This window comes from Telopea speciosissima, chromosome 4 (genome assembly GCF_018873765.1).
Source record: "Telopea speciosissima isolate NSW1024214 ecotype Mountain lineage chromosome 4, Tspe_v1, whole genome shotgun sequence".
Classification (NCBI taxonomy): domain Eukaryota; kingdom Viridiplantae; phylum Streptophyta; class Magnoliopsida; order Proteales; family Proteaceae; genus Telopea; species Telopea speciosissima.
The window spans coordinates 60,939,043-60,960,247 of record NC_057919.1 but is presented as its reverse complement, the minus strand read 5'-3'; the positions used below and the strand labels follow the sequence as shown (position 1 = coordinate 60,960,247).

Here is a 21,205-nt window from a genome sequence, read left to right as displayed (position 1 = left end):
CAACAGCACCTAATTCATGGTTAAACAACAAGGTTTTTTATGCGAAACTGGATTTAGAAAGAGTTTTTTTTTTTTTTTTTTTTGGGGGGGTGGTGGGAAGGGGATATCACATGTTAGAACTGAAAGGAACAATCATTAATCAATTTAAAAAAAGAAAGGAAGCAGTTACTGGCTGAAAGAAAACTTGAGCTATATTTGACCAGCAAATTAACAGAGGCTTTACAAGCATCAAGACCATGTATTAGGTTTTAAAATGCATGGGGAAAGGGGTAAAATACTATACTCTCCTCCCTCCAAAAAGGAAAAATAAAATAAAAGAAAGAAGCAAACCGATTTACAAGGTATCTTGACATAATGGACAATAACTGCTCAATTCTTCACCAGTAATCCCACTAGTCAGATGCTTGTAGGCCCTGTAAAATGGAATACCGAGACTGTTAAATAAATATTTCATGGTTTTATGCTAAAAGAAAGGATAAATCACCAAGCCGGAATTGCATTTCAAAACTAGGAAAAAGAAAGTCTTTACACTAAAGCAAATCGGTGAGTGGTCCAAACTAGATTTGGTCCATTGGAGTCAACTTACTTCCAGAATTTTTTGTCTTTCCATATAATAAGCCAAGCATGCAAGAATAAAAAAAAAGAGTGTCCCAGTGCACTAGGCTCCCGCTATTGCAGGCTCTTGAAGGGGCAAATGTACGCAGCCTTACCCACTGCTTCGCAGAAGAGGCTGTTTCCAAGTTTTGAACCCGCAACAAACAGGTTGCAATAGCGCAACTTAACCAAGCCAAGCATGCAAGAATCCGAGTGGAAAAAATCTTTACTTCAAGCTTCCCAAAGAAGTTCCAGTCAGAACAGATGGATCATTGATGCCCATCAGTCCAGCAAGTCACGTGTGGTTTTTGATTGCTCAGGAAAAGATACTACCACACTCGACAGTTTTACCAAGAATTTTTGCCAGGCCAAACTCACAAAACCAAGTATGTGCTATGCATTCTTCGAAGAGCCCAAGCATGAAAACTTGTGAGACAGTTGACTGGATATTATGGGACAATCTAAATATCTTTACTTGGCTTATAATATTCTCCAGTAGCGGTAATATGGGACCACAAGCAAACCACATTTTGAAATGACAGACTTCCGCCCGTCTGTCTTAACCAAATGCATTGACATTCCAATGAAAGTTAAAACAGGATGCAGAACTACATTCCATACCTGATGTTCTCGAACCACCTAAATTATCCCGAGTAGTTCCCCCAGAATCGCTTGTCCTTGTGGGACCTTTGCTGTCCTCACGTGAGACTCTTAAAGACCTTAATTTGGATGATGACTTAAGAGAATGTATCAAAGGAACATCCTCTTCAGGGTCATGCTCCTCTTCATCTTGAGCTTCTCGATCAGATGCACTAATAGAATCCTCTTCTTCGCTTGAACCTTGCCCATCAAAGAGCTTTTTTCCCTGTATGTTACGTAGTTTACGAGGACGACCTCTACGTTTCACACTTTCTTTCTCATCTGCAACTAATAGATTATGTTAACTCTTGCATTTCATCCATGAAATAAAACTGAAGTTGAAATCAAAATAATCCGTTACATAACTGGGAAAACTGAGAAAAGATAAAAGAAAGGAAAATGTTTATCCAAAGTGTAAAAGGAATAATTGTCAGGATGAGGAGAAAAAGCTTCCATCCTGGCTAGCCATTTGGCAGTGAAGGTAGCACAAGAAAAAGATCATTTGGGACTTGCCATGTTGTTCACCATGGACATCTTCTATGGCAGATGTCAACCCAACTTGATCCTTGTATCATCCAAACTAAAGTCCTCTCATGGAACATTTTCTCTACTCTTTCCCAACCCCCCCCCCCCTCCCCAAAAAAAAATGTATGCACATAGCTAGCACTAGAAAATCTGGAAAACTTTCAGAGTGCCACAAAGATGTCACAAGGGCGGCTGGTTTTTGTCCTTCCATCCAACACCAAGTTCTCATTATAAACAAATAAGTACACAAAATGGTTAAGAGGAATAAAGGAGCAGCAGATTACTTTAGTTAAAACTTGGTATACACCAAAGATTGTTTATTTGCTGACAAACTGAACATTAAGACATTGAGGAAGACAACTAACTTCTAAATTCCAAAGAATGAGACAACAATAAGAACAAATTTATGTGAAAAATGAAAATACTGAGAAATAATAATCTTTACTCTCATGATTGATCAAATGATAGTGAATTTTCGTTGGTACCTTGGAATCCCTCGTTCTTTGCATATTTCTCATGCAATGTATCAACAAATGTATAATAGGGACGCCAACCACTAGGATCTTCATCAGTGTTCACATTCTCTGTTCGTTTCTGGACGTCTTTTAGACTACTTGCAAAGAAATAAAGATTAATGCATGTCCTTTAGAATTAGTGTCAAGTAGAATGCTTATAATTGACAACAAAAAAATGAAATTTCATCTCACATGTCTAGGGCATAAGAGCCTGGGAGTTTTGGCATAAAATGAATAACAGCGCCTTCCAAGAAGGACAACTTCCTTGGAGCATCTAAAAAGGCAAAAGAAACACCACCCTTGACAATTTGTAAAATATCAACTGTATGCTTGCTTCGAGCAGCACCAACAAATGTTCCAGAGAGCCGAGCAGCCAGATCCTTGCACTCTGCGAAAGACTTGCTTGCAGATAATTCATCATCACTTTTTGAGAGCTCCAGGACATGCCTTGAGTAGGCCTAACCCATTCCAAATCCAAACAAGTATATACATTAACCCTCAATTAAGAAAAGAATAATAGTACCAACACATTAAGAAAACCAAAAAAAAAAAAAAAATTTGACATCAAGACAGATAGGAGCATTGGCTAGACATAGCTCAAGTGAAGGGTACAATTTTAACTAGTTCTGTTCGGCTCAGTTTTCCCTACATTTGCTTGATTGTTTTACCATCCCAAGAAGTGAAGAATTTATTTATTTTAGAAAACTGTAAGAATTTGGAAGGATTAAACAAAAGGAAACATACACAATCACAGAAAATGTGAACCATGCAAGACCTTGTAAACCTTTCATCAACGTGAATGTGATAATAGACTCATCTAGAGAAGTCTTTATACAACCACGGGAGGTTGGACAATAACTACTCACGCATAATCAGATGAATCACCAGACTTAGAATTACCATTGTCTCCAGAGCTTATCAGATCTGGCTTTATTGGATAACATAAGCTTGAAATTACTTTTAAGCCAGTATTCTCAAGACCATACACCCAACCCCCAATCAAGCTGTCAAGGTGCAATAATGTCTCAGCAGTATCATCCACCTTACTGGAAAAAGAGGGAGGCAGGTGATCTATCTCAAAACCTACGTATTCATCTAATATTCAATAGGGAGGAGTCAGGAGAATATGTAAACTGATAAAATATTATGAAGAGCAACATAAGGTAAATGCCCTGACATTTAAGTTTCCATTTGCAATTCGTTTGTACAAAGATGTGACTAGCAAGAAATGAAAAGAATCTAAAACAGCTCAGAATTACAAGATTTGCTACTTTATGTACTTGTAAGTTGTAAGACGTATCACGTATGAACATCAATGCAAATATGATCACTGCAATCAAGACTGAGGAAATATGATCGCTGCAATCACGACTGAGGTCTTAAATATAGGCAATTATGTCTTACCGGTTTCAATGCTTAACAAGAAGATACACTGACATGTAACTTGCCATTTGCAATTCATTTATGCAAAGATGTGGATAGAAAGAAATGAATAGACTGTGGTCTCAGGCAGCTCAGAATTACAAGATTTGCAACTTCATGTACTAATAAGAAATATGCACATCTATGCCAATATGATCACTGCAATCAAGACAGATCTTAAATATAGGCAATTATCCAATGTCTTACCCTTTTCAATGCTTCAAGGAAGACATTTGAAACATCATGATTTGCATTTTTCTTTAGAACAACAATCACTTGCTTAACAATCTCAGCCACACTTGTTCCATGCATCACAAAATGAGAAACAATCTCTGGTGCAAGATAGTCCTGCATGAAAATTTCACTTCAAATGTCAGTATGCCAAATTTCTGGCATATAGGAATCGCAAATTTGTTCATTCGAGTGTTAAAGATGCTAATCAATCTTTATTCATGAGAAGTGGCTAAATGGAAAGGATTATTAACAACTCAATGATTTCCACAAACATCTCCAGGACCAAAAAAAAACCAACCCAATTGGATGGTGCCATTAAACATATTAACTATTTATGGATGAGGAATCCTTACTGCTTTATCCTTTATAACTTATCAAAAATAGAGAGACAGAGAGAGACTGCAAACACCATTGCACCAAGCCATGACACCTCCATAAATTAAAAGGAAAAAGATATTTCAACTATCTTACTCTCAATTCATCATAAGACATTTTCACCTTAGGAACTGTATCAGTGGCAACCAACTTTGCTGCTGCAATCATGACAACTTCACGATTTATATCCTCTATATATTCTCTGTTTACATCTTCATCTTCCATCTCATCTGTGAATATATAGATATAACATAAGTTTTCATCATGATGGCAATGAAAAGAATATCTTATGGGAGTAAATAGCCAACAGCAACCCCCCTCCCAGAATTTGTAAGTAGCATAGCTTTGAAACCAAACCAAAACAGCCTAAAGTGATTTTGTGCAATCAAATCAATTCTCATTCAAATCTGTCAATTTTTGTTGAAGACAATAAAAATCAGCCAGTTTTCATGAAAATCATAATTGACCAGTTGAATCATGCCTTGTTTTCTCATTTTGGGAATGTAGAAAGTCAAACCAGGTTTACCATAACTATGGTTTGGTACCGACTCCAGTTTTAAAAGCTGTGGCCAGTGCCTTCATTAATAATAATCACAATAACACAAATGTGTTACCACCCAAGTCACATCAACGATCTTTGTATTGGGCCATCCACCTATTACTCTTGCCCAAATGAAGAAGTGCAGTCCAGCCTCATGATAATCCAATCAAGTACTGGGTCTCAATGTATAACAGTGGTCAGTGGGTTTTCAACCAATAAGTTTACACCATGTGTGAAATGGTAATTGCAATTTGCAATATATAGTAATCAAGCTATTGACTGTAGATTAAAGGTAACACAAAGATACCAAATGCAGAATAACATGCTCCCAGTGGAAGAAGGAAAGCAACCTGAAATATTGAGCTGTTGTACACAAAGTTCCCAAAACTTCTGCAGCACAGATGTGTCTGGACAAAATCCTAGTTGTTCCAGCTTTGTTGAAGAAAAGTTTGACTTTCTAAACAAGCACCACATTTCAGCCAGTATGGTGCAGACCTTCGGTACAACAGAAAGTTCATATTAATGGAGCATTTTGGAATAGTAAAAAGTGACATCTCTAATGACTTAATCTCTGTAAGAAAAAGTAGTTGATTTCAATTAGTTTAAAATAATGCTTACTCTGCAAGCAAGCAAAGTACCATACTTCCCGTCTTCCTGTGCTTCACATGGTATGTTCAAAAGGCTCTCGACAAACCCAAACAAGGCATTGCGTTTAGACAACAAGGAAGATATAGATGTCTCAGAGAGGTTTTCACCATCACTAATAGCGTGCAGGCACCATGCTACATGCAAGTACATGTTGAGAAGCAGAAAACCCACAACCTGGAAGAAAATAAAACAGTTTGAACCTAGACAGAGTAAGGGGCAAATAAACCATTACTCACATCATTATGGGTTCAATACACACCTCATCATCCATATTTTGGGAGTCTCTAAGTATGGTCACAAAGTCTTCATATAAGCTCTCAATTGGTACAGGCTTTGTCAACTGAAGCTCATACAACCTTTTCAAGTTAACAAGAAACGAGTATTCATCATCACCCTCCTGCAAAAAGAGTGCAGAATATTTTATCAACTGCATAACAAGCACTGAAAAGAATTAGGTATTGATGAGGTTACCGCTACTTCTTTCATGGCAGATCTAAGCTTTACTATGAGCTCATCTTCAAGCTCCTTCAATTTATTTTGCGCAAAATCTTGAAGCTCTCCTTGACTCTCACTGGAACAAAAAGTCATAGCCTTTACACATGATCTCAGTGGATCCTTCTCACCATGTTTGAAAAAGGCATCTTTGATGAGCTGGAGAACAGTTTTGAAATTCTGAATGACAAACAAAGGAGAACCCAGTTCGTTATTATTGCTCTGAAACTTATAGAATCACGTGGGAAGGATTATGACAGATTGACACCCACCTGCTCCTGTCTCTTTAGTGAATAAAGCTCAAGTTTCAAATGCACAATAATATTGATCAGTGATGGTGCTTTTTCTTTGTCAGCCATGAACTTACGTAATAGCTGAGGATAGTTTTTCATCATGGCAACAGTTATGTCCCGTCTATTATTTTCTTGTGCTTCCTGGCAACAAATATAATAAAGAAAACTCAGCAAGCACAATACCTCCCCAATACAGGACAGGCATGTACTTTATAGCATCCACTAGATTCACAGAATAATTCACTAGGAGATGCAGGCAATTGTACAGACCAAATTGGAAAAGCATTTTTAATAATACAAATGGAAACTGGAGTACTGGACATTTCATTATTTTTCAAAAAGCATAATTCATTTTCTGTGCAATATAGAAATCTACTAATAAAATTATAACAAGAACCAAAAATAAAATAACTCAGATATAAAGGAGCTTCTGATCTGCACTGAGAAAAAGAAACAGTGTATTACCTTCTGAGCTTTGGTATAATATAGTTTTCGATTATCAGTAGCAGGTACAATCCTCTCTCCAACAGACTTTCTAGCAGATGCATAAAGCAGACGAACCAAGTTGGTTGCATGCACATCAGTAAGCTCAATCAATGGATTCTCATCAAGAAGCATGGAGACAATGCACTTCCAATCCTGCAAGATCAACATGGTCCAAACAATTTAAAAAACAAAACAAAAGAAAAATATTTACAAAAAGCACCTCTTCCCCTTCCCCCTCCCCCTCCCCTCCCCAAAGGAATACAGCAGGAGTTTTGTAAATGATCATGATCTTCCATCATTGACAGACTTCTACGACAGAGAAGAAAAGGTCAAGTATGCAGCCATACTTTCATGGCCTCCATGTAGTCCCAGACATCATCCATGACATAGGTACATAGAATTGGATCTGCCGAAAACTCTTTTAGTATCTGCAACAGCCTTCCTAGATGAACCTCAGAGGCGTCACCTTCATCACTCCCTGGTACAATTTTGGAATAACCATAAGGCTACACAGGACTGAATCATACAGACATAAAAAGGTATGATGAATTAGGTTGGTTGAAGTTGAATGTACCTCTTGATCTTGAGCTACTAAACTTCTGCGCAATCAAATGATCATAAACTAGTTCTCCAATGGCATGCCTGATCTCTGATGGTTCATCAATAAGTAAATCATATAAAGGACCTAAATCATCATTAGGTAAGAGCTGATGTCTGCAAAGAACCAACACCAACTTTCAATACATGAAATTCAAGTAGGAAGGGAAAAATGCTCCAAATAGTTAGCGACCGAAGTCAAAAGAGTTACCTTAACAGTTGCTTGAGTAGTCCTATAGCAGCCACGGCCACAGAAACATCAATGTCATTGGCGAGCTCAACCATTCGGTTTGAAAATCTTTCGGTAAAAAGACCCAAAGATGGCACGTTATCATCAACTTCATAGAGATTTTGTAAAGCATGGATGGAAGCCTTTCTTACACCAGAAATCTTCACATGCAATTAGAAAAAATAGTAAAATTAGATAGATACACAAAAAAGAAATGTGAAAACAGGTTCCACATGTCATTTAGAGAGTTACTTTGTCATTCAGTGTCCATCCAAGGTACTTCAAGTACAGGTCTGACAAGAATAACGAAGGGTACGACACAATCCAGACACCAAGGGATTGTATGCATGAAATTCTGATATTGGGATCAATATCCCTATACCGATGCACGAATAGCCTTTCAAAAGAAACAACTTTGATTAGCTGGTAGGGGAGAAATAAACCAGATAATTAAAATATTTATTTTGTTATTTTTTTTTAAGGGGGTCCTAAATAATCTTTTGTTCTTTAAAGGTATCCTAACCCTGTAAAAGTTTTGCGCATCATCTCCTCTATGACAGTGATATTCTCATGAGTCATTGACAATCTTTTATTCAGTGACTCCACAAGTGGACCCTCATTTCGCTTCTTCTTTTCTGCATTTAATTGTCTCTGAGTAGTTTCACGCTGCGAACCAAGTGTTTTAGCCACACTTATGAAGGACGTAACAAGCTGGAGGCCAACCAATGAAGCAACCAGGCGGTAAACTCTTGGGGGTGTGCTGAAGAACAAGCAAGAGAATTTAATACACAGGAATAAATCTTATAGTGAAAGAGAAAACACAGTTATCCAATAAATCGTAAAATGTCTTTTCTAGAATAGCAAGTGTGGAAAAGGTATCTCTAGACCAGCACAGCAACTACAAGTTTTGTCACATGAGAGGTTGCTGGGGTGATTTCAAACCCAAGGATATCTAGGAAAAGGTCTAGATTGGCCAAATGTCAAATATCAGGCTCAGATTAAATCATATATCTACCCATGTATTGGCATGTTACCCTTGTATATTCAGCCATCCTTTATTTTTAGAAAAGTTTCATTTTTTTTCCACTGGATTTTCAAATCTTTATTTTCCCACTTGGCCAACTCCATCTTGGCTGAAACTTGATATGTGAGCAATGAACCTAGGGGGTCAAACCTATCCAATCTGCCATGTGGCAGATATTTGTGCCAGACAGAGAGATACACTCCAGACTTCCCAGCTAGAAAATTTTCTTTCAATTAATATTATAATTTGGAATTTGAAAAGAATATAAACTTACCATGATAATGCAATGATATAGTCCATGCACTTGTCAAACAAAACCTGGTCAAACAATGGCCCATTTTGACACTCAATTACCAGATTGCCCCAAAAAGCCACAAGGTTTTCTTTGAAGTTCTTCAACTCCTTACGTTTGGAACTGTGGTAGTCTTCTATTTCCCCCTAAAGTTTCCAAATGAGTCAAGGACAAAATTCAGGGGAGCAGTGTGGTACACAAAATGAACTCCATTAACATTGTAGCAATTTGTGCAAAAGAATCTTGATGAAGCAAAAAAATTATTAAAGAGGGGGGGGGGGGGGGGGATACAAAAAATGTATGTAATTTACAAAAGGATACCCTCCTAGCAAGATTAACCAGAGCAACCACCACATCATCCACATCAGTCTCATCCAGGAAATCTTCTCTGAGCTGATATTTAGCTCCACATGCCTGTCAATTGCAAGTTTCATAAATACCAGTTCACACCATGAAAGACAGTTATGCAATAACAAGTCACAAAAAGGTAATGTCTGTCCAATCCTCCTGCCAATAGAGGCATTTGTGCTCAAGGATACCCTGCCCATTGTTGTCATCAAATAATATTAAAAGAATGAAAACCGAGAAACAAGAATGAAATTACCTCAAAAAGCATCATCAGGAGTTCTACCATTGCAGTTTTTGGATCACTTTCATATTGCTCAACCCAATGCTTGACTGCTTGAGGTATGACCTTGCCATTGCCTTTGATAACCTCTGCACAAAAACATCAAAAAACTCCTATCATCCTTTGAAGAAAGAAGGGAGGGGGAATTGAGAAAGGAAGTTGGTTCCAATACAAGATGATTTCAGTGGACATTAATAAAGCACAAATATGCATCAAAGATCATGCAAGGATGATTTCAGTGGACATTAATAAAGCACAAATATGCATCAAAGATCATGCTTAAAAGGGCGGCTTCAAGAAATGTTAAAAACAACATTAGTGAAGATGTTTCAGTAAATTCAAGGTTGCGTTACTGACCAGTAATTAAGACTACCAAAACCTTGAGAACTGAGAAAAGATATGCAGACCCAATGTCGCTCTTTCCTCCGGTCAAAGAAGTACCACAATCTTTGATGAAGCAATATCCCTACTAATAATTTTTTATAGAGCAACTTCTAGTTTGAAGGGAGAAATTTTAAGCGTAAGCAGATAGGATTATTTCCCAACTCCGTCACTTTAAAAGAGTTCAAAGCATTATGCCATGACAATCTTCTAATTGAAGTTTTTTGTGATGTTTTTAGTGGGTTTCCTTCGCTACCAGTGAAGAAAATAATTTCTACACAGGCAGCTCTATCTGCCTCGTAGCAAACCAATTTGAACTCAAACATTGTCAATGTATTGTCTACATCAACCTCACTCGTGTATCAAGATGCAGCCCTATGTTCTTTGCCACATGCAGGGATTGAGGCTTACAAAATGGTCAGACAGTCAAATTTTTAAAGAAAAAAATGGCCTGCTTAAAATGCAATGGACAAAGTTCAACACATAGTAGGCCATAGGATTGGATGGACAACAATATTTGGCATGTGGCCAATATAGAGAACACTTCATCTATCCAACTGTACAAATGACCCAATCTTGTTGTGCATAATATTTTTGCCTAAAAAAAATACAAATCAGACCTGGACTGGGCAGAAGTAGCAACAAGTGCTGAAGGAAGCCTTTCCCCAATTTTTATCCTCTCCCCACCCCCCCCAACAAATAAAGGGGGTAGTGTGTGTGTGTGTGTGGGGGGGGGGGGGGGGGGAATGCACGCATAGTGTAATATCACCATTATAGTAGCTCCTTGTGGGGTATTTTTCCTTCAAAATTTATAATTTTACGTATATATTAGGGCCACACACCATTTGATTGGAAAAAACATGGAGTCATCAATACATGAATTAATTATTGCATCATGTTCGCAGAAAGGGGAAGATAGTCCCCTAAACTGGAGGCTCAGAGCACAACTAGTAATTTTACAAAGTCACATCGTAGAGAAGCACAAATAATGCTTCATGTACAACTGTAAGTTGAGTGTAACTGTTGCTTGCGGTCCAATTTGATAAAATTCTACCGCTGCATCCATTATTTGAACTTAAAACTTAAAAAAAAAAAAAAAAACAGTAAACATCTAATTCGATTCACGTAATGAATAATTCAGTACCCAATTCATCCAGACCATACATGATCCTTTTACAGCTAAGACAATACTCGGCAGTAGATCCCAATGGTAGATTTTTTCAATTTTCCAAGGGCATGCAGAGTTGGACAAGTTACAAAGGAGCAAATGCGAGGATCCAACAGAGTCTAGAAGTAAACGCGTACCAATCAAGCTCTGATCAGCTTTAAATGTTGCCGAAGTCCCTTCCGGAGTTCGCTTTTTCCTAACTCTGGGACCAGCCATTTCGAAATCGTCGAATGCTCCGTCGCCGGAACCCCGCTCCAATTCATCCGTGCTTTGATCACTAGGACCTCCGGCGCGGTCGGGCTTCTCTCCAGCTGAACCTTCCGCATTATTGAGGCCGGCCGCAAGCGAAACCCTAGCTCTTTTCTGTTTCATGAAAAAAGAAAAAAAAAAAACAGGCGAAGTCAATTAAGCTCAAAGAAACTGATAGGAAGAACCATTAACGAAGTAGATTCAGAAAACCGAAAGAGTCTCTTAAGGTCAAGATTTGAAACTGACCGAACGGCGAATCAATGTTTCCGACTCCATGCCCTAAAACCTCTGCTGCTAGAAAATCTGAAATTTCTATCTCTAACATGCAAATCAATAAATCAATTCAAAAGCCGTTGCTCACAGTAGGAAACAAAGCTTATATATGAGAGAAAACTCCCGCCTAATGAAACCCACACACATGGATGGTTTAGGCCCGTGAAAAGATCTGGGTCATTGTGACCCCGCTAACCGATATGGATTCTTTTTTTTTCTTCTTTTTTTTTTTGGTTGAAAAAAATTTTATTCATGAATAGCGAGTGAAACTCATGGTAGGAGCATAACACATCTCTTGAATTCGTGGATTGTAATTGGGTCAAACTATCGTACACTGTAAGGTTTGACCATTCATATTCATATTGATAAGAAGACTGTCAATCCGTTGGGGTACGACAACTGATAGTAATTTACGCTTCTCGGCATTTCTCCCCTGCATTGATCCATTGTATTACCTGGTGAGAGTGGGCATGCTTTCATAGCCAGCGAGTCAGCCAAATTGTTAATCTCCCTTGGAACATAGTTGAAATTACAACTTTCAGAGGAGAAGAAGTTATTCCCTTTTGGAGATAGGAAACTATATCTTTATGATCATATTCAACAAACAACCTCTCATAGATTTTAGAAATTGCCTCAAGCAAAGCAGATCGAATCGTCAGAGCCTCACCTTCAAATGGTTCTTAAAAAGTAACTGGACTAGAAATAGCAGCCAGTGGATGACCATTTGAATCTCAAAAGATAAACTTGATCCCACCTTTAATTTGTTGGAACCAAGGGTCATGCTCACATCACAATTGAGTTTGATAAACCTAAATGATGGAACATTCCAACTTCTGCCACTAGAATTCATAGGAGTCAAGGCATCTTGAGTTATACAAAGTGTATCTTGGAACTCCAAGAAATCATGTTTAGAGACTCTAATCACCTCTTCTAGTGTCCATTGGTGTTTGACGGAGATGTGATCATTCCTTGCCAACCAAAGTTACCAACATATAAATGAACAATGGGACTTTGATTTTTTTTACTCATAATCTCACCATGAGCATTAAATATATAATATTGTTTAATCCAAGAGGAGAATCAAGCATTGCTATGTATAGGTTTTGAATACCTCAAAGATCTCCCGAACCATATCACCCGAGCAAAGGAACAACAATAAGATATGGAAAATGGATTCCTTACATCCACACTTGCCACATAGAGGATCCACATGAAGATTTTTGCGGTGGAGGGCTTCACAACTTGCAACCCCCGAAGCACAACAACACTAGAGGACACGTTGAATCTTTGGTATAGTTGGACATGATCAGATACGCTTCCACAATTGCTGGAATAGATCGCTAGGAATGATTGTGGGAGGAAGAAGCCGCTAAACAATCCTTATCACATTTGAGATTTGCATGTAAATGATTAGCAATCTTAATTGAAAAAGAATCCATGCAAGCTTATCTTCTTTAGGAAATAAAGATAACTCTATTTGAGAATCTCCGCAATATCTGCATGATTGAAGTGCTCTTCTAATAAATCTTGACGCCAAACTTGATTATCATGATCAATGAGTTGGCAAACTTTTGTATACAAAGGGAACTGCTGGTCGTAGGGTAGAGGACTGTTTTATATCCCTTGATAGTAGGGATCCAAGAATCACTCCATATGTCACTATTATTCCCTTTACCAACATGGCAACAAATCCCTTTTCAAGCACCTTCTTTCTTTCTATGATACTTCGCCAACCCCAACTTGATTGATGCCCCACTTTTGCTCCAATAAATGAGGAATTTGATATATAGTAGATGGCCTTCAAGAAATGCGCTAAAAAATTATCTAAATCAGACCATATACGCCAAGCATATTTAGTTAATAGAGCACTATTGTGTAGTGATGGGTCACGAAAAGCCAAACCCCCTTTCTCCTTTGATTGACATAAACAGTCCCAAGAAACCTAATGTAAATTAGGCCGCCCATCCTTATCCCCCCCCCGGAAAGAAATTTGTTGCAACTTGTCGTACGTAGATGTTTATGTTGATTACTTGACAATTTAAAATATAAATAAGCATAATTAGACGTTGAAGATACCACATATTTTAACAGTATCTCTTTACCAGCATGTGAGAGTAATTTAGCCTTCCAACCCTACACCTTATTATCCATCCTTGCTAATATATCTTGGAACAAAGAAGTTCTAGACAAACCAAAATTTGATGATAAACCAAGGTATTTTTTGGATCTTGACCCATATTGAATCTTCAAGATTTTAGAAAACTACTTCTTCATCTTGGGATGTGTATTAGGAGAGAATCTCATGTAGGAATTCTTCAAATTTATTGCATGTCCTAAAGCATGGCAATAAATGGACAAACAATCTCTTAAAGTGCAAATTTTCTCCGGATCAACTTTAGAGAAAATAAGGCTATCATTTACAAATAAAAGATGACTCATTAGTGGAGCCCAATTGCATACTTAATACCAACAATCTTATCTTCAGCCTCAGCCTTTAATAATAGATCACTCCAATGCATATGAGCATAATACAAATAAAGTAGGTGATAGGAGATCTCCTTGGCGAGTACCCCTGGTTGGAGTAATGTTCAATTCTCACGCCACCATTAATAAGCATTTGCTTGGTCGTACACTCCTACATCCAGACACGGGGGTGCAAAATGACCACCCCACCCCTATGTTGGATGCCTGGGCATGCACTCCTATTGGCCCCCACATTGGCGCAGGACCATGCGACCTAGCAACTTTCTCTCTCTCAATTCTTATTATGTCTTGTGACATTTGAAAAAAAACAGACCTTTGTGATAATAATAGTTGTCCGGAGTGTTGTGTGACTAACTTATTCCTTTTAAACTTAAAGGAAAATTCTATAGGTCTGTTGTTAGACTTTCCATGGTGTATGGGACAGAATGTTGAGCAGTTAAGAAGTGTCGTATTGATAAGCTTTGTGTAGTAGAGATGAGGATGTTAAGATGGATGTGTGGAAAAACAAGAAAGGATAAAGTACGGAATGAACATATAAGATCGAACATATTGATAAGTTTTATATGGTTTTAAAATAGAAAGAAGTTAAAGTCTTAACGGAGAAAATGAGGACTTTAGCATATAAGTGACATCTGAATTAGAGCTACACCATTCTTCACATAAGGATTAAACTATGAGAATAGGTGAAAGTAGTGGTGAGGGCTTGAGGAGTAGAGGAACCCCCTCATCTCCAACTTGGATACCTTCCTCTTATTTATATTTTTCTGTCAAAGTTTTATTCTTGTTCTGCTAATTGTATTTTTGGCTGTTTCTTTTCAATTACTTCGTCTGAATGATAGAGCTTTGGCATGTGAATTTATGTCTGCTCCTTAGTTAATTTTAAATTGCTGCTATTTTCCAATTCTTATGCATCTTTGTCTTCTGTACATGCTCTCATTTTTGTTACTGTTATTATACCTTGTTATACTATTATTGTTTTTTTATATATGAGAATCCTTAAATGGAACATTAGAGGTCTTAATTCATTGCTAGCTAAAGGGACTTTGAAATCTCCTATTTGCATTTTAGAAACATTATCTACTCTTGGTTTCATTCCCAATGTAGGGTCTAAAGGTTATGCGGGGGAGATTATGGTGTTTTGCATATTCAAATATATGTGTGACAATTGTTGTTTATGGGATCCAGATGTATTGTTATACTACTTGTATCTAGGGATGTAAACGGATCGGATTCGGCTTGGATAGTGCTATATCTGCATCCGATTAGCTTTCGAACAGATTCGTATAGTGCTAAACGGATACGGACACGGATTCGGATCGAATATTTTATCCGTTTACATGTAAATATAGCTTTTCGGATAGTTATAGCCTATTCGTATCCGCATCAGTTTACCTTTCGGGCGGATTCAAATAGTGCTAAACGGATACGAAAATGGATTTCGGCTATTCATTTACACCCCCAGTTGTATCGTTCCGAACCCAGACAGGGTTTAAGGCATTGTTCTTGCGAGTGCCGACCTAGAAGGTCACAAATAATAAATATATAAATGTATTAATAATTATCCCAGACTCCCATGTAACACAGCGGAAGCATAAAAAATTAAGTTACATTTGAGAGTTGCTTATATATTGATGGCAAGTGTCTATATTCATGTTCATAAAAAAATTTATTTCAAACATTCAAAATATTATTAAACAATTCTATAAAGATATTGTTCTCAACATAACAAAATGACTACTAAGCCTTCATACCCTAACTCTACTCTTTCAATCTTTGAACTCTTGAGCTGTACCAACCTCCTCATCTGTCTCCTGATTTGAAAACATCAACATACAAAAGGGTGAGCTATAAGCCCAATGAGGCAAACATGTTACTATTCTTGGAAGTGTACATTTGAAATAATAAACAGAATAATTTCATATTTAACAAACATAAAGTAGCATTTCTTTTCATTTAGAACAAGTTCGACTATCATCATCATACATTCTCTGATCCCCACCCTATCTGATCACTGAAGCACCGGGGAAAACCAAGTTCCCACCCTAGTCGATCACCAAAGCGTCGGGGAGAACCGAGTCCCCACCGTAGCCGATCACTAAAGCACCAGGAAGGATTTTCTCTCTTATAAGTTCATACTCCCCACCCTGGCAGGTTGTCAAGGTACCAAGGAAGACCTAGTCTCCACTCTAGCTGGTTGACTCAATGTCGGGGAGGGACATGTCCAAGTCATTTCACATTCTCTCTTCTTTCATAAACTCACCTTCATTTCTTTGCCATTTACTTCATTATAATTTACTACCATTAGCATCATCATTATTTCACACATCATCACGAAATTCATTATTATTCTATCTTCATGATAAACATATCATTCCTTTGTACACCTTGAACAATTACATTCAACATAACTTATCATTCATCATCACGTAATCGTTAAACCCCATTAATCCATTATAATCCTTAGTCAAACCCCAATTAAACCTCAATATATAGTGTGCGGTTTCTTGTTCAACCACCATCTCACTCTCTTCAAGCACATGATGGCCACCCCATGTTAACTCATGTGTCTCATTGGGTGTTGTCACCCTAAAACCCACTAACTTAATTAATCCCATCTTATCTTAATATGCCTTATTACATCATATATATATAATTCTTATATATATATATATATATACACCATCGTATATACAAATAACCTTAGTATATATTATTATAAAAAATTATTATAATAAGAGAGTGTTACACAAATATTCATAAATTATATCCAAAACTTTTATAAGTAAAGGTTACCAATCTCAAACCATTGGTGCGACACAATCAGGTTGATGTGCTGAACATTGACAAACAAATTGATATATGATATATAAATGGGGGGAAGGGAATTGCCTATAGTACAGATCCACAAGATTTTCGAAAACACCTAACCTTTGTGTGAAGTTGTATATTCTTTAACGAGGAAAGGAGAAAGAAATTGAAGGTAATAATAATGTGGTGTTTCTCTATCTTTCTAATATAGTTTCTTTTGTAACTAAGGCTCCGTTTATTTTGATATGAAAATTTTACATAGAAAAATTTTACGTATGGAGAAAATTTTCAATGTTTGTTTTTAAGTGGTAAAATATAATGTAAAATTTTCAATATAATTGCTCATGTTATTATAACCTTCCATACATTTTGGCTTGGCATCTATAATTTTTTTTTCCATTAAAAAAAAAATTAATTATAGATGCCAAGAGAGGATTCCCGCCTCGTTGTTGCAATGAATTACCAGGAAACACTGTAGCAACAGATTTAAGAGGAGTGGAGAAACGATGATATGGTTTATTCGAACAAAACTAGAAAACATGGAAACATCGAAGAGTGGAGGAAAGAACTTGCGAACAGTTGTGAACAAGGAAATGATAAAATGGAAAATTTTATGCATGCATCGGGAGTAAAACTTTTCAACGTCTTTTTCAGTAAACACATGAGTTTTGGTAAAATTTTACTTGATACAAATTTTACAATGTTCAAAACAAACGCTGGAAAATATAATTTACGGTAACATTTCATTTTTATCTATTTTACACTGAAACAAACGGAGTCTAAATGAAAATGTACTACGAAAAAATAAATTAAATACAATATAAGGAATAACAAACACTAAACTGACTGACTCTCTCGAATTTAGTTTCTTCCTGTAATTAAATGAGAAATGTATCACTCAATAAGAAACTCAATACAATATATATAAGGAAAAACATACATTAAGTTGGGACTCTCTCTCTTTCTCTGTAATGTAATTTCTTTGTGTAAAATTAAGTGGGAACATACTACAAAAGAAGAAACTCAATACAATATAAGGAAGAATGGACACTATGTTGATAGTAGGGGTGTCAATCAATCAGTTCGATTTTTTCGATTTCGGTGTGGCTTTTAGGGAAACCGAAATCGAACCAATAAGGACTTTTTGGATTCAGCTCGGTTTCGGTTCCGATGCGGTTTGGTTTCGTGTCGGTTTCAGTTTATGATAACAGGTTGATAGCGGTTTGGATTCGGTTCGATACCGGATTTTTTTAAACAAGTTGGGTTCGGTTTGTGCCTATTTTCTTCTCTTTCTCTTTTCAACTACATAAAATACTTCATAAGCCCCACACTTTAAAAGGAGATCAATGGAACAAGCATTGTTACAAATCAATTTCCCTATTTTCATAACCTCATACTCATTGATTAGTAAGAATTTACCTTACAACCATAAATTTGCTCACTAATATTGAAATCAATTCAATTATTCATAACCTTATACTCATTATTTTTTTATCGATTTCATTCAGTTCTGTTTTTGGTTTGTTATCGGTCGGTGCGGTGCGATTCAGTTTTCAGTCGGTCCTGTCATACCCCAGTCCATAACCAATCCAATAAGGATCGGTTCGATTCGGTCTTAGGTTTTTCGGTCGATCTTAACAGTTCGGGCTAGGTTTTGACATGCTTAGCTGATAGTGTGGTAAGGGTGTCAATTGGGTACGGAACCGAGTATTCGGTTTGGACTTGGTTTGGTTCCAAGCAGTGGCAATGGGATCTAGATCCGGACCAAGTCCCAGAACGGTTCTAGAATTGAATACTCTATCCGTTCCTGGACAGTTCCGGTTTGGATCTGGTTACAATTTGATTCTTGTATTCGGTTCTTATCTAGTTATTACATTCAGTTACTATATCCAATTTAAATCCGACTATGCCATTCAGTTCTCGTTCGGTTCTAATATTCACGAGACAAATCAATGTTTGCTTCTCCAGAAGAAACTTGTAAGAAACCACTCAATTGATACCCTTAGTCTGCGGCAGGTCATTCGTTTACAATTTGCTTACCCCAGGGAAGATGAAGCGGTAAAGACTAAAGAGAATGAAGTGAGAATTGAAGGGTTAAGTTAATCACGTAACCATCAATTAGAGTCTTTTAAACCTAATAAAATATTAGGATTTTATGTTAATTTTTAAGGCGGGTATTCGGTTCGTATTCGGATAGATCGGTCGGATAGGTGGGTAGATCCAGATCCAATCTGAACCGAATTCTAAAGACATTTTCAGATCTAGGACTCAACCATATTAAATTCGATCCGGATCAAAATCGGGTATTCGGTCTGGATCCGGATTCGGTACTTGGTTACTGGTTACTCATTAACACCCTTAGTGTGGGGACCTATTTCGGTATAATAATCATAATTTTTCAAATGATTTTTTCCTTCCTAAAATCAAGGAATTTGGTTGCAAAATATAATAAGATTTAGTAAACATATTTAAAATGTTTTGAAATTAATTTATAAAAATATGACAGGTAATAATTACAAAAAAATTTGTTTAAATTATTATTTAATTTAATTTCCCTTTATTTCCCTTCCACCACTAGCTAGAGCCTTGAGGAGACTTGGAGGCCTCCAAACAATTAAGAAGACTGAGGTTGAAATTTCATTTATTTTCTTTTACTGACATTGAGTGGTGTCAAAATCCAGCTAGAACCTATCGGGATGACTGAAAACGGTAAAAAAAAAATATGAATCGAACTATAGTGGTTCAAATATATTTTAGGGTTTTAGAAACTGAACAAACTGAAATCAATAAGACCGACCGAAACAAATATACAAGAAAACCCAAAAAAAAATTGATAAAGAGTCGAAAAACTAATGATAAAACAATTTCGTTCATTATATATACAATATCATATACGAAAAAATCAAATGAAACTGATAGCGTATCATTAAGAACCCATTAAAGAAAATCGATACAAAACCAAAATCAAACCGAACCGAATCGAAGTACATCTTAATGGTTCTTTGACTTCGATTTTGTCCATTACATGTCTAAAACAAATTCAGCCCAATTGAAACCGGATCGAACTAAACCAATTGACACCCTAGTGACATTAAAAATACGAAATTGACGCGTGTCATTATCATATAAGACAAATTTCATATTGATAGCTGTATTTCTTGAAAAAACTCTTGTCATTTATCTTTATCATACAGTATATGATATCCAATGACGTGGGCCAATTGGGAGAAGAGTTGCCACTTTTGTGTTATTGCATTGGTCTAAATGAGAGTGGACTATAAAGGGACCATTGTGGGGAAAGCTCATTATATAAGGCCAAGTTCAGCTTCTCGCTTGAGCGATTCAAATCAATTATCAACCACACAGGTTTCATCTCTTCACTGGTATCTTTCTTTTGGTGTTTTTTTAGGGTCTCGCTAGATCTGTAGAACCAATACTAGAACAAACTCCCTTAGGTTTGAAATCTCTTTATCTATGACTTCGCGGTCCATTGAAATCTCTTTAAACAGTCATGGATCCTCAAGTCTCTAATTTGTAGCTGATTCTATTGCATAACTATGGTTGTTGTTGTAGGGAGTTACAAAGCAGATCGACTGGACAATGCATAAATTGACAACTAAAGTTGATGAATATGTCTGTGGGATGATCCACGGATCTGTTTCAACACTGTTCAAGGAGCTCGATCTCTATTATATTGGTCGAGTTAATAACCACAACATAGATGATCGTGTATCTATTTTTAAAGAAGACAAGAGTACCCATACAACAGGCCCTGTCCCCATCCATGTTATTACCAAGAAAGGTCGAGGATATCCAAATTATGCGGCATTTGGGATATCCATATGATTCTATTGCATAACTATGGTTGTTGCAGGGAGTTACAAAGCAGATCGATGGGACAATGCATAAATTGGCAGCCAAAGTTGATGAATATGCCCGTTGGATGATCAGCAGATTTGGTTCGACACTGTTCAAGGAGCTCGATCTCGAGTTGATGACCACAACATAGATGATCGTGTATCTATTCTCAAGGAAGACAAGAGTATCCATACAATAGGCCCTGTCCCCATCCATGTTATTACCAAGAAAGGTCGAGGATATCCATATGTGAAATCTGGGAGGCTCTACAAGGGGAGGATCATAATGTACTCAGCCTTACCCCCGCTTCATAGAGAGGTTGTTTTTGGACTTGAACCCGCGACCACTAGGTCGCAATGGAGAGCGTCGAGGTTTGCCCTCTAAATATGGTCTCGATGGGAGTCTGCTTGTTTAGAAGTGCCCCAAACTTGTAAGAACTCAAAATTATCA

At 37.0% G+C, this 21,205-nt stretch overlaps 1 protein-coding gene across 1 annotated transcript; it reads right to left on the bottom strand.

Moving 5' to 3' along the window:
* Positions 1–271: 271 nt before the first annotated feature.
* On the bottom strand, positions 272–11,441 carry LOC122660418 (sister-chromatid cohesion protein 3). Its single transcript, XM_043855722.1, has 22 exons — positions 11,390–11,441; positions 11,221–11,359; positions 9,511–9,623; positions 9,228–9,320; positions 8,889–9,052; positions 8,114–8,350; positions 7,843–7,987; positions 7,573–7,751; positions 7,339–7,478; positions 7,112–7,242; positions 6,744–6,917; positions 6,258–6,419; positions 5,965–6,165; positions 5,753–5,890; positions 5,464–5,667; positions 5,196–5,340; positions 4,428–4,534; positions 3,903–4,043; positions 2,466–2,731; positions 2,244–2,368; positions 1,216–1,515; positions 272–413 (listed from the first exon to the last, which is right to left on the bottom strand). Exons 2-22 carry the CDS (start codon positions 11,297–11,299, stop codon positions 397–399), a joined length of 3,261 nt encoding a protein of 1,086 aa, XP_043711657.1. The 5' UTR covers positions 11,300–11,359; positions 11,390–11,441; the 3' UTR covers positions 272–396.
* Between the last annotated feature and the right edge of the window lie 9,764 nt (positions 11,442–21,205).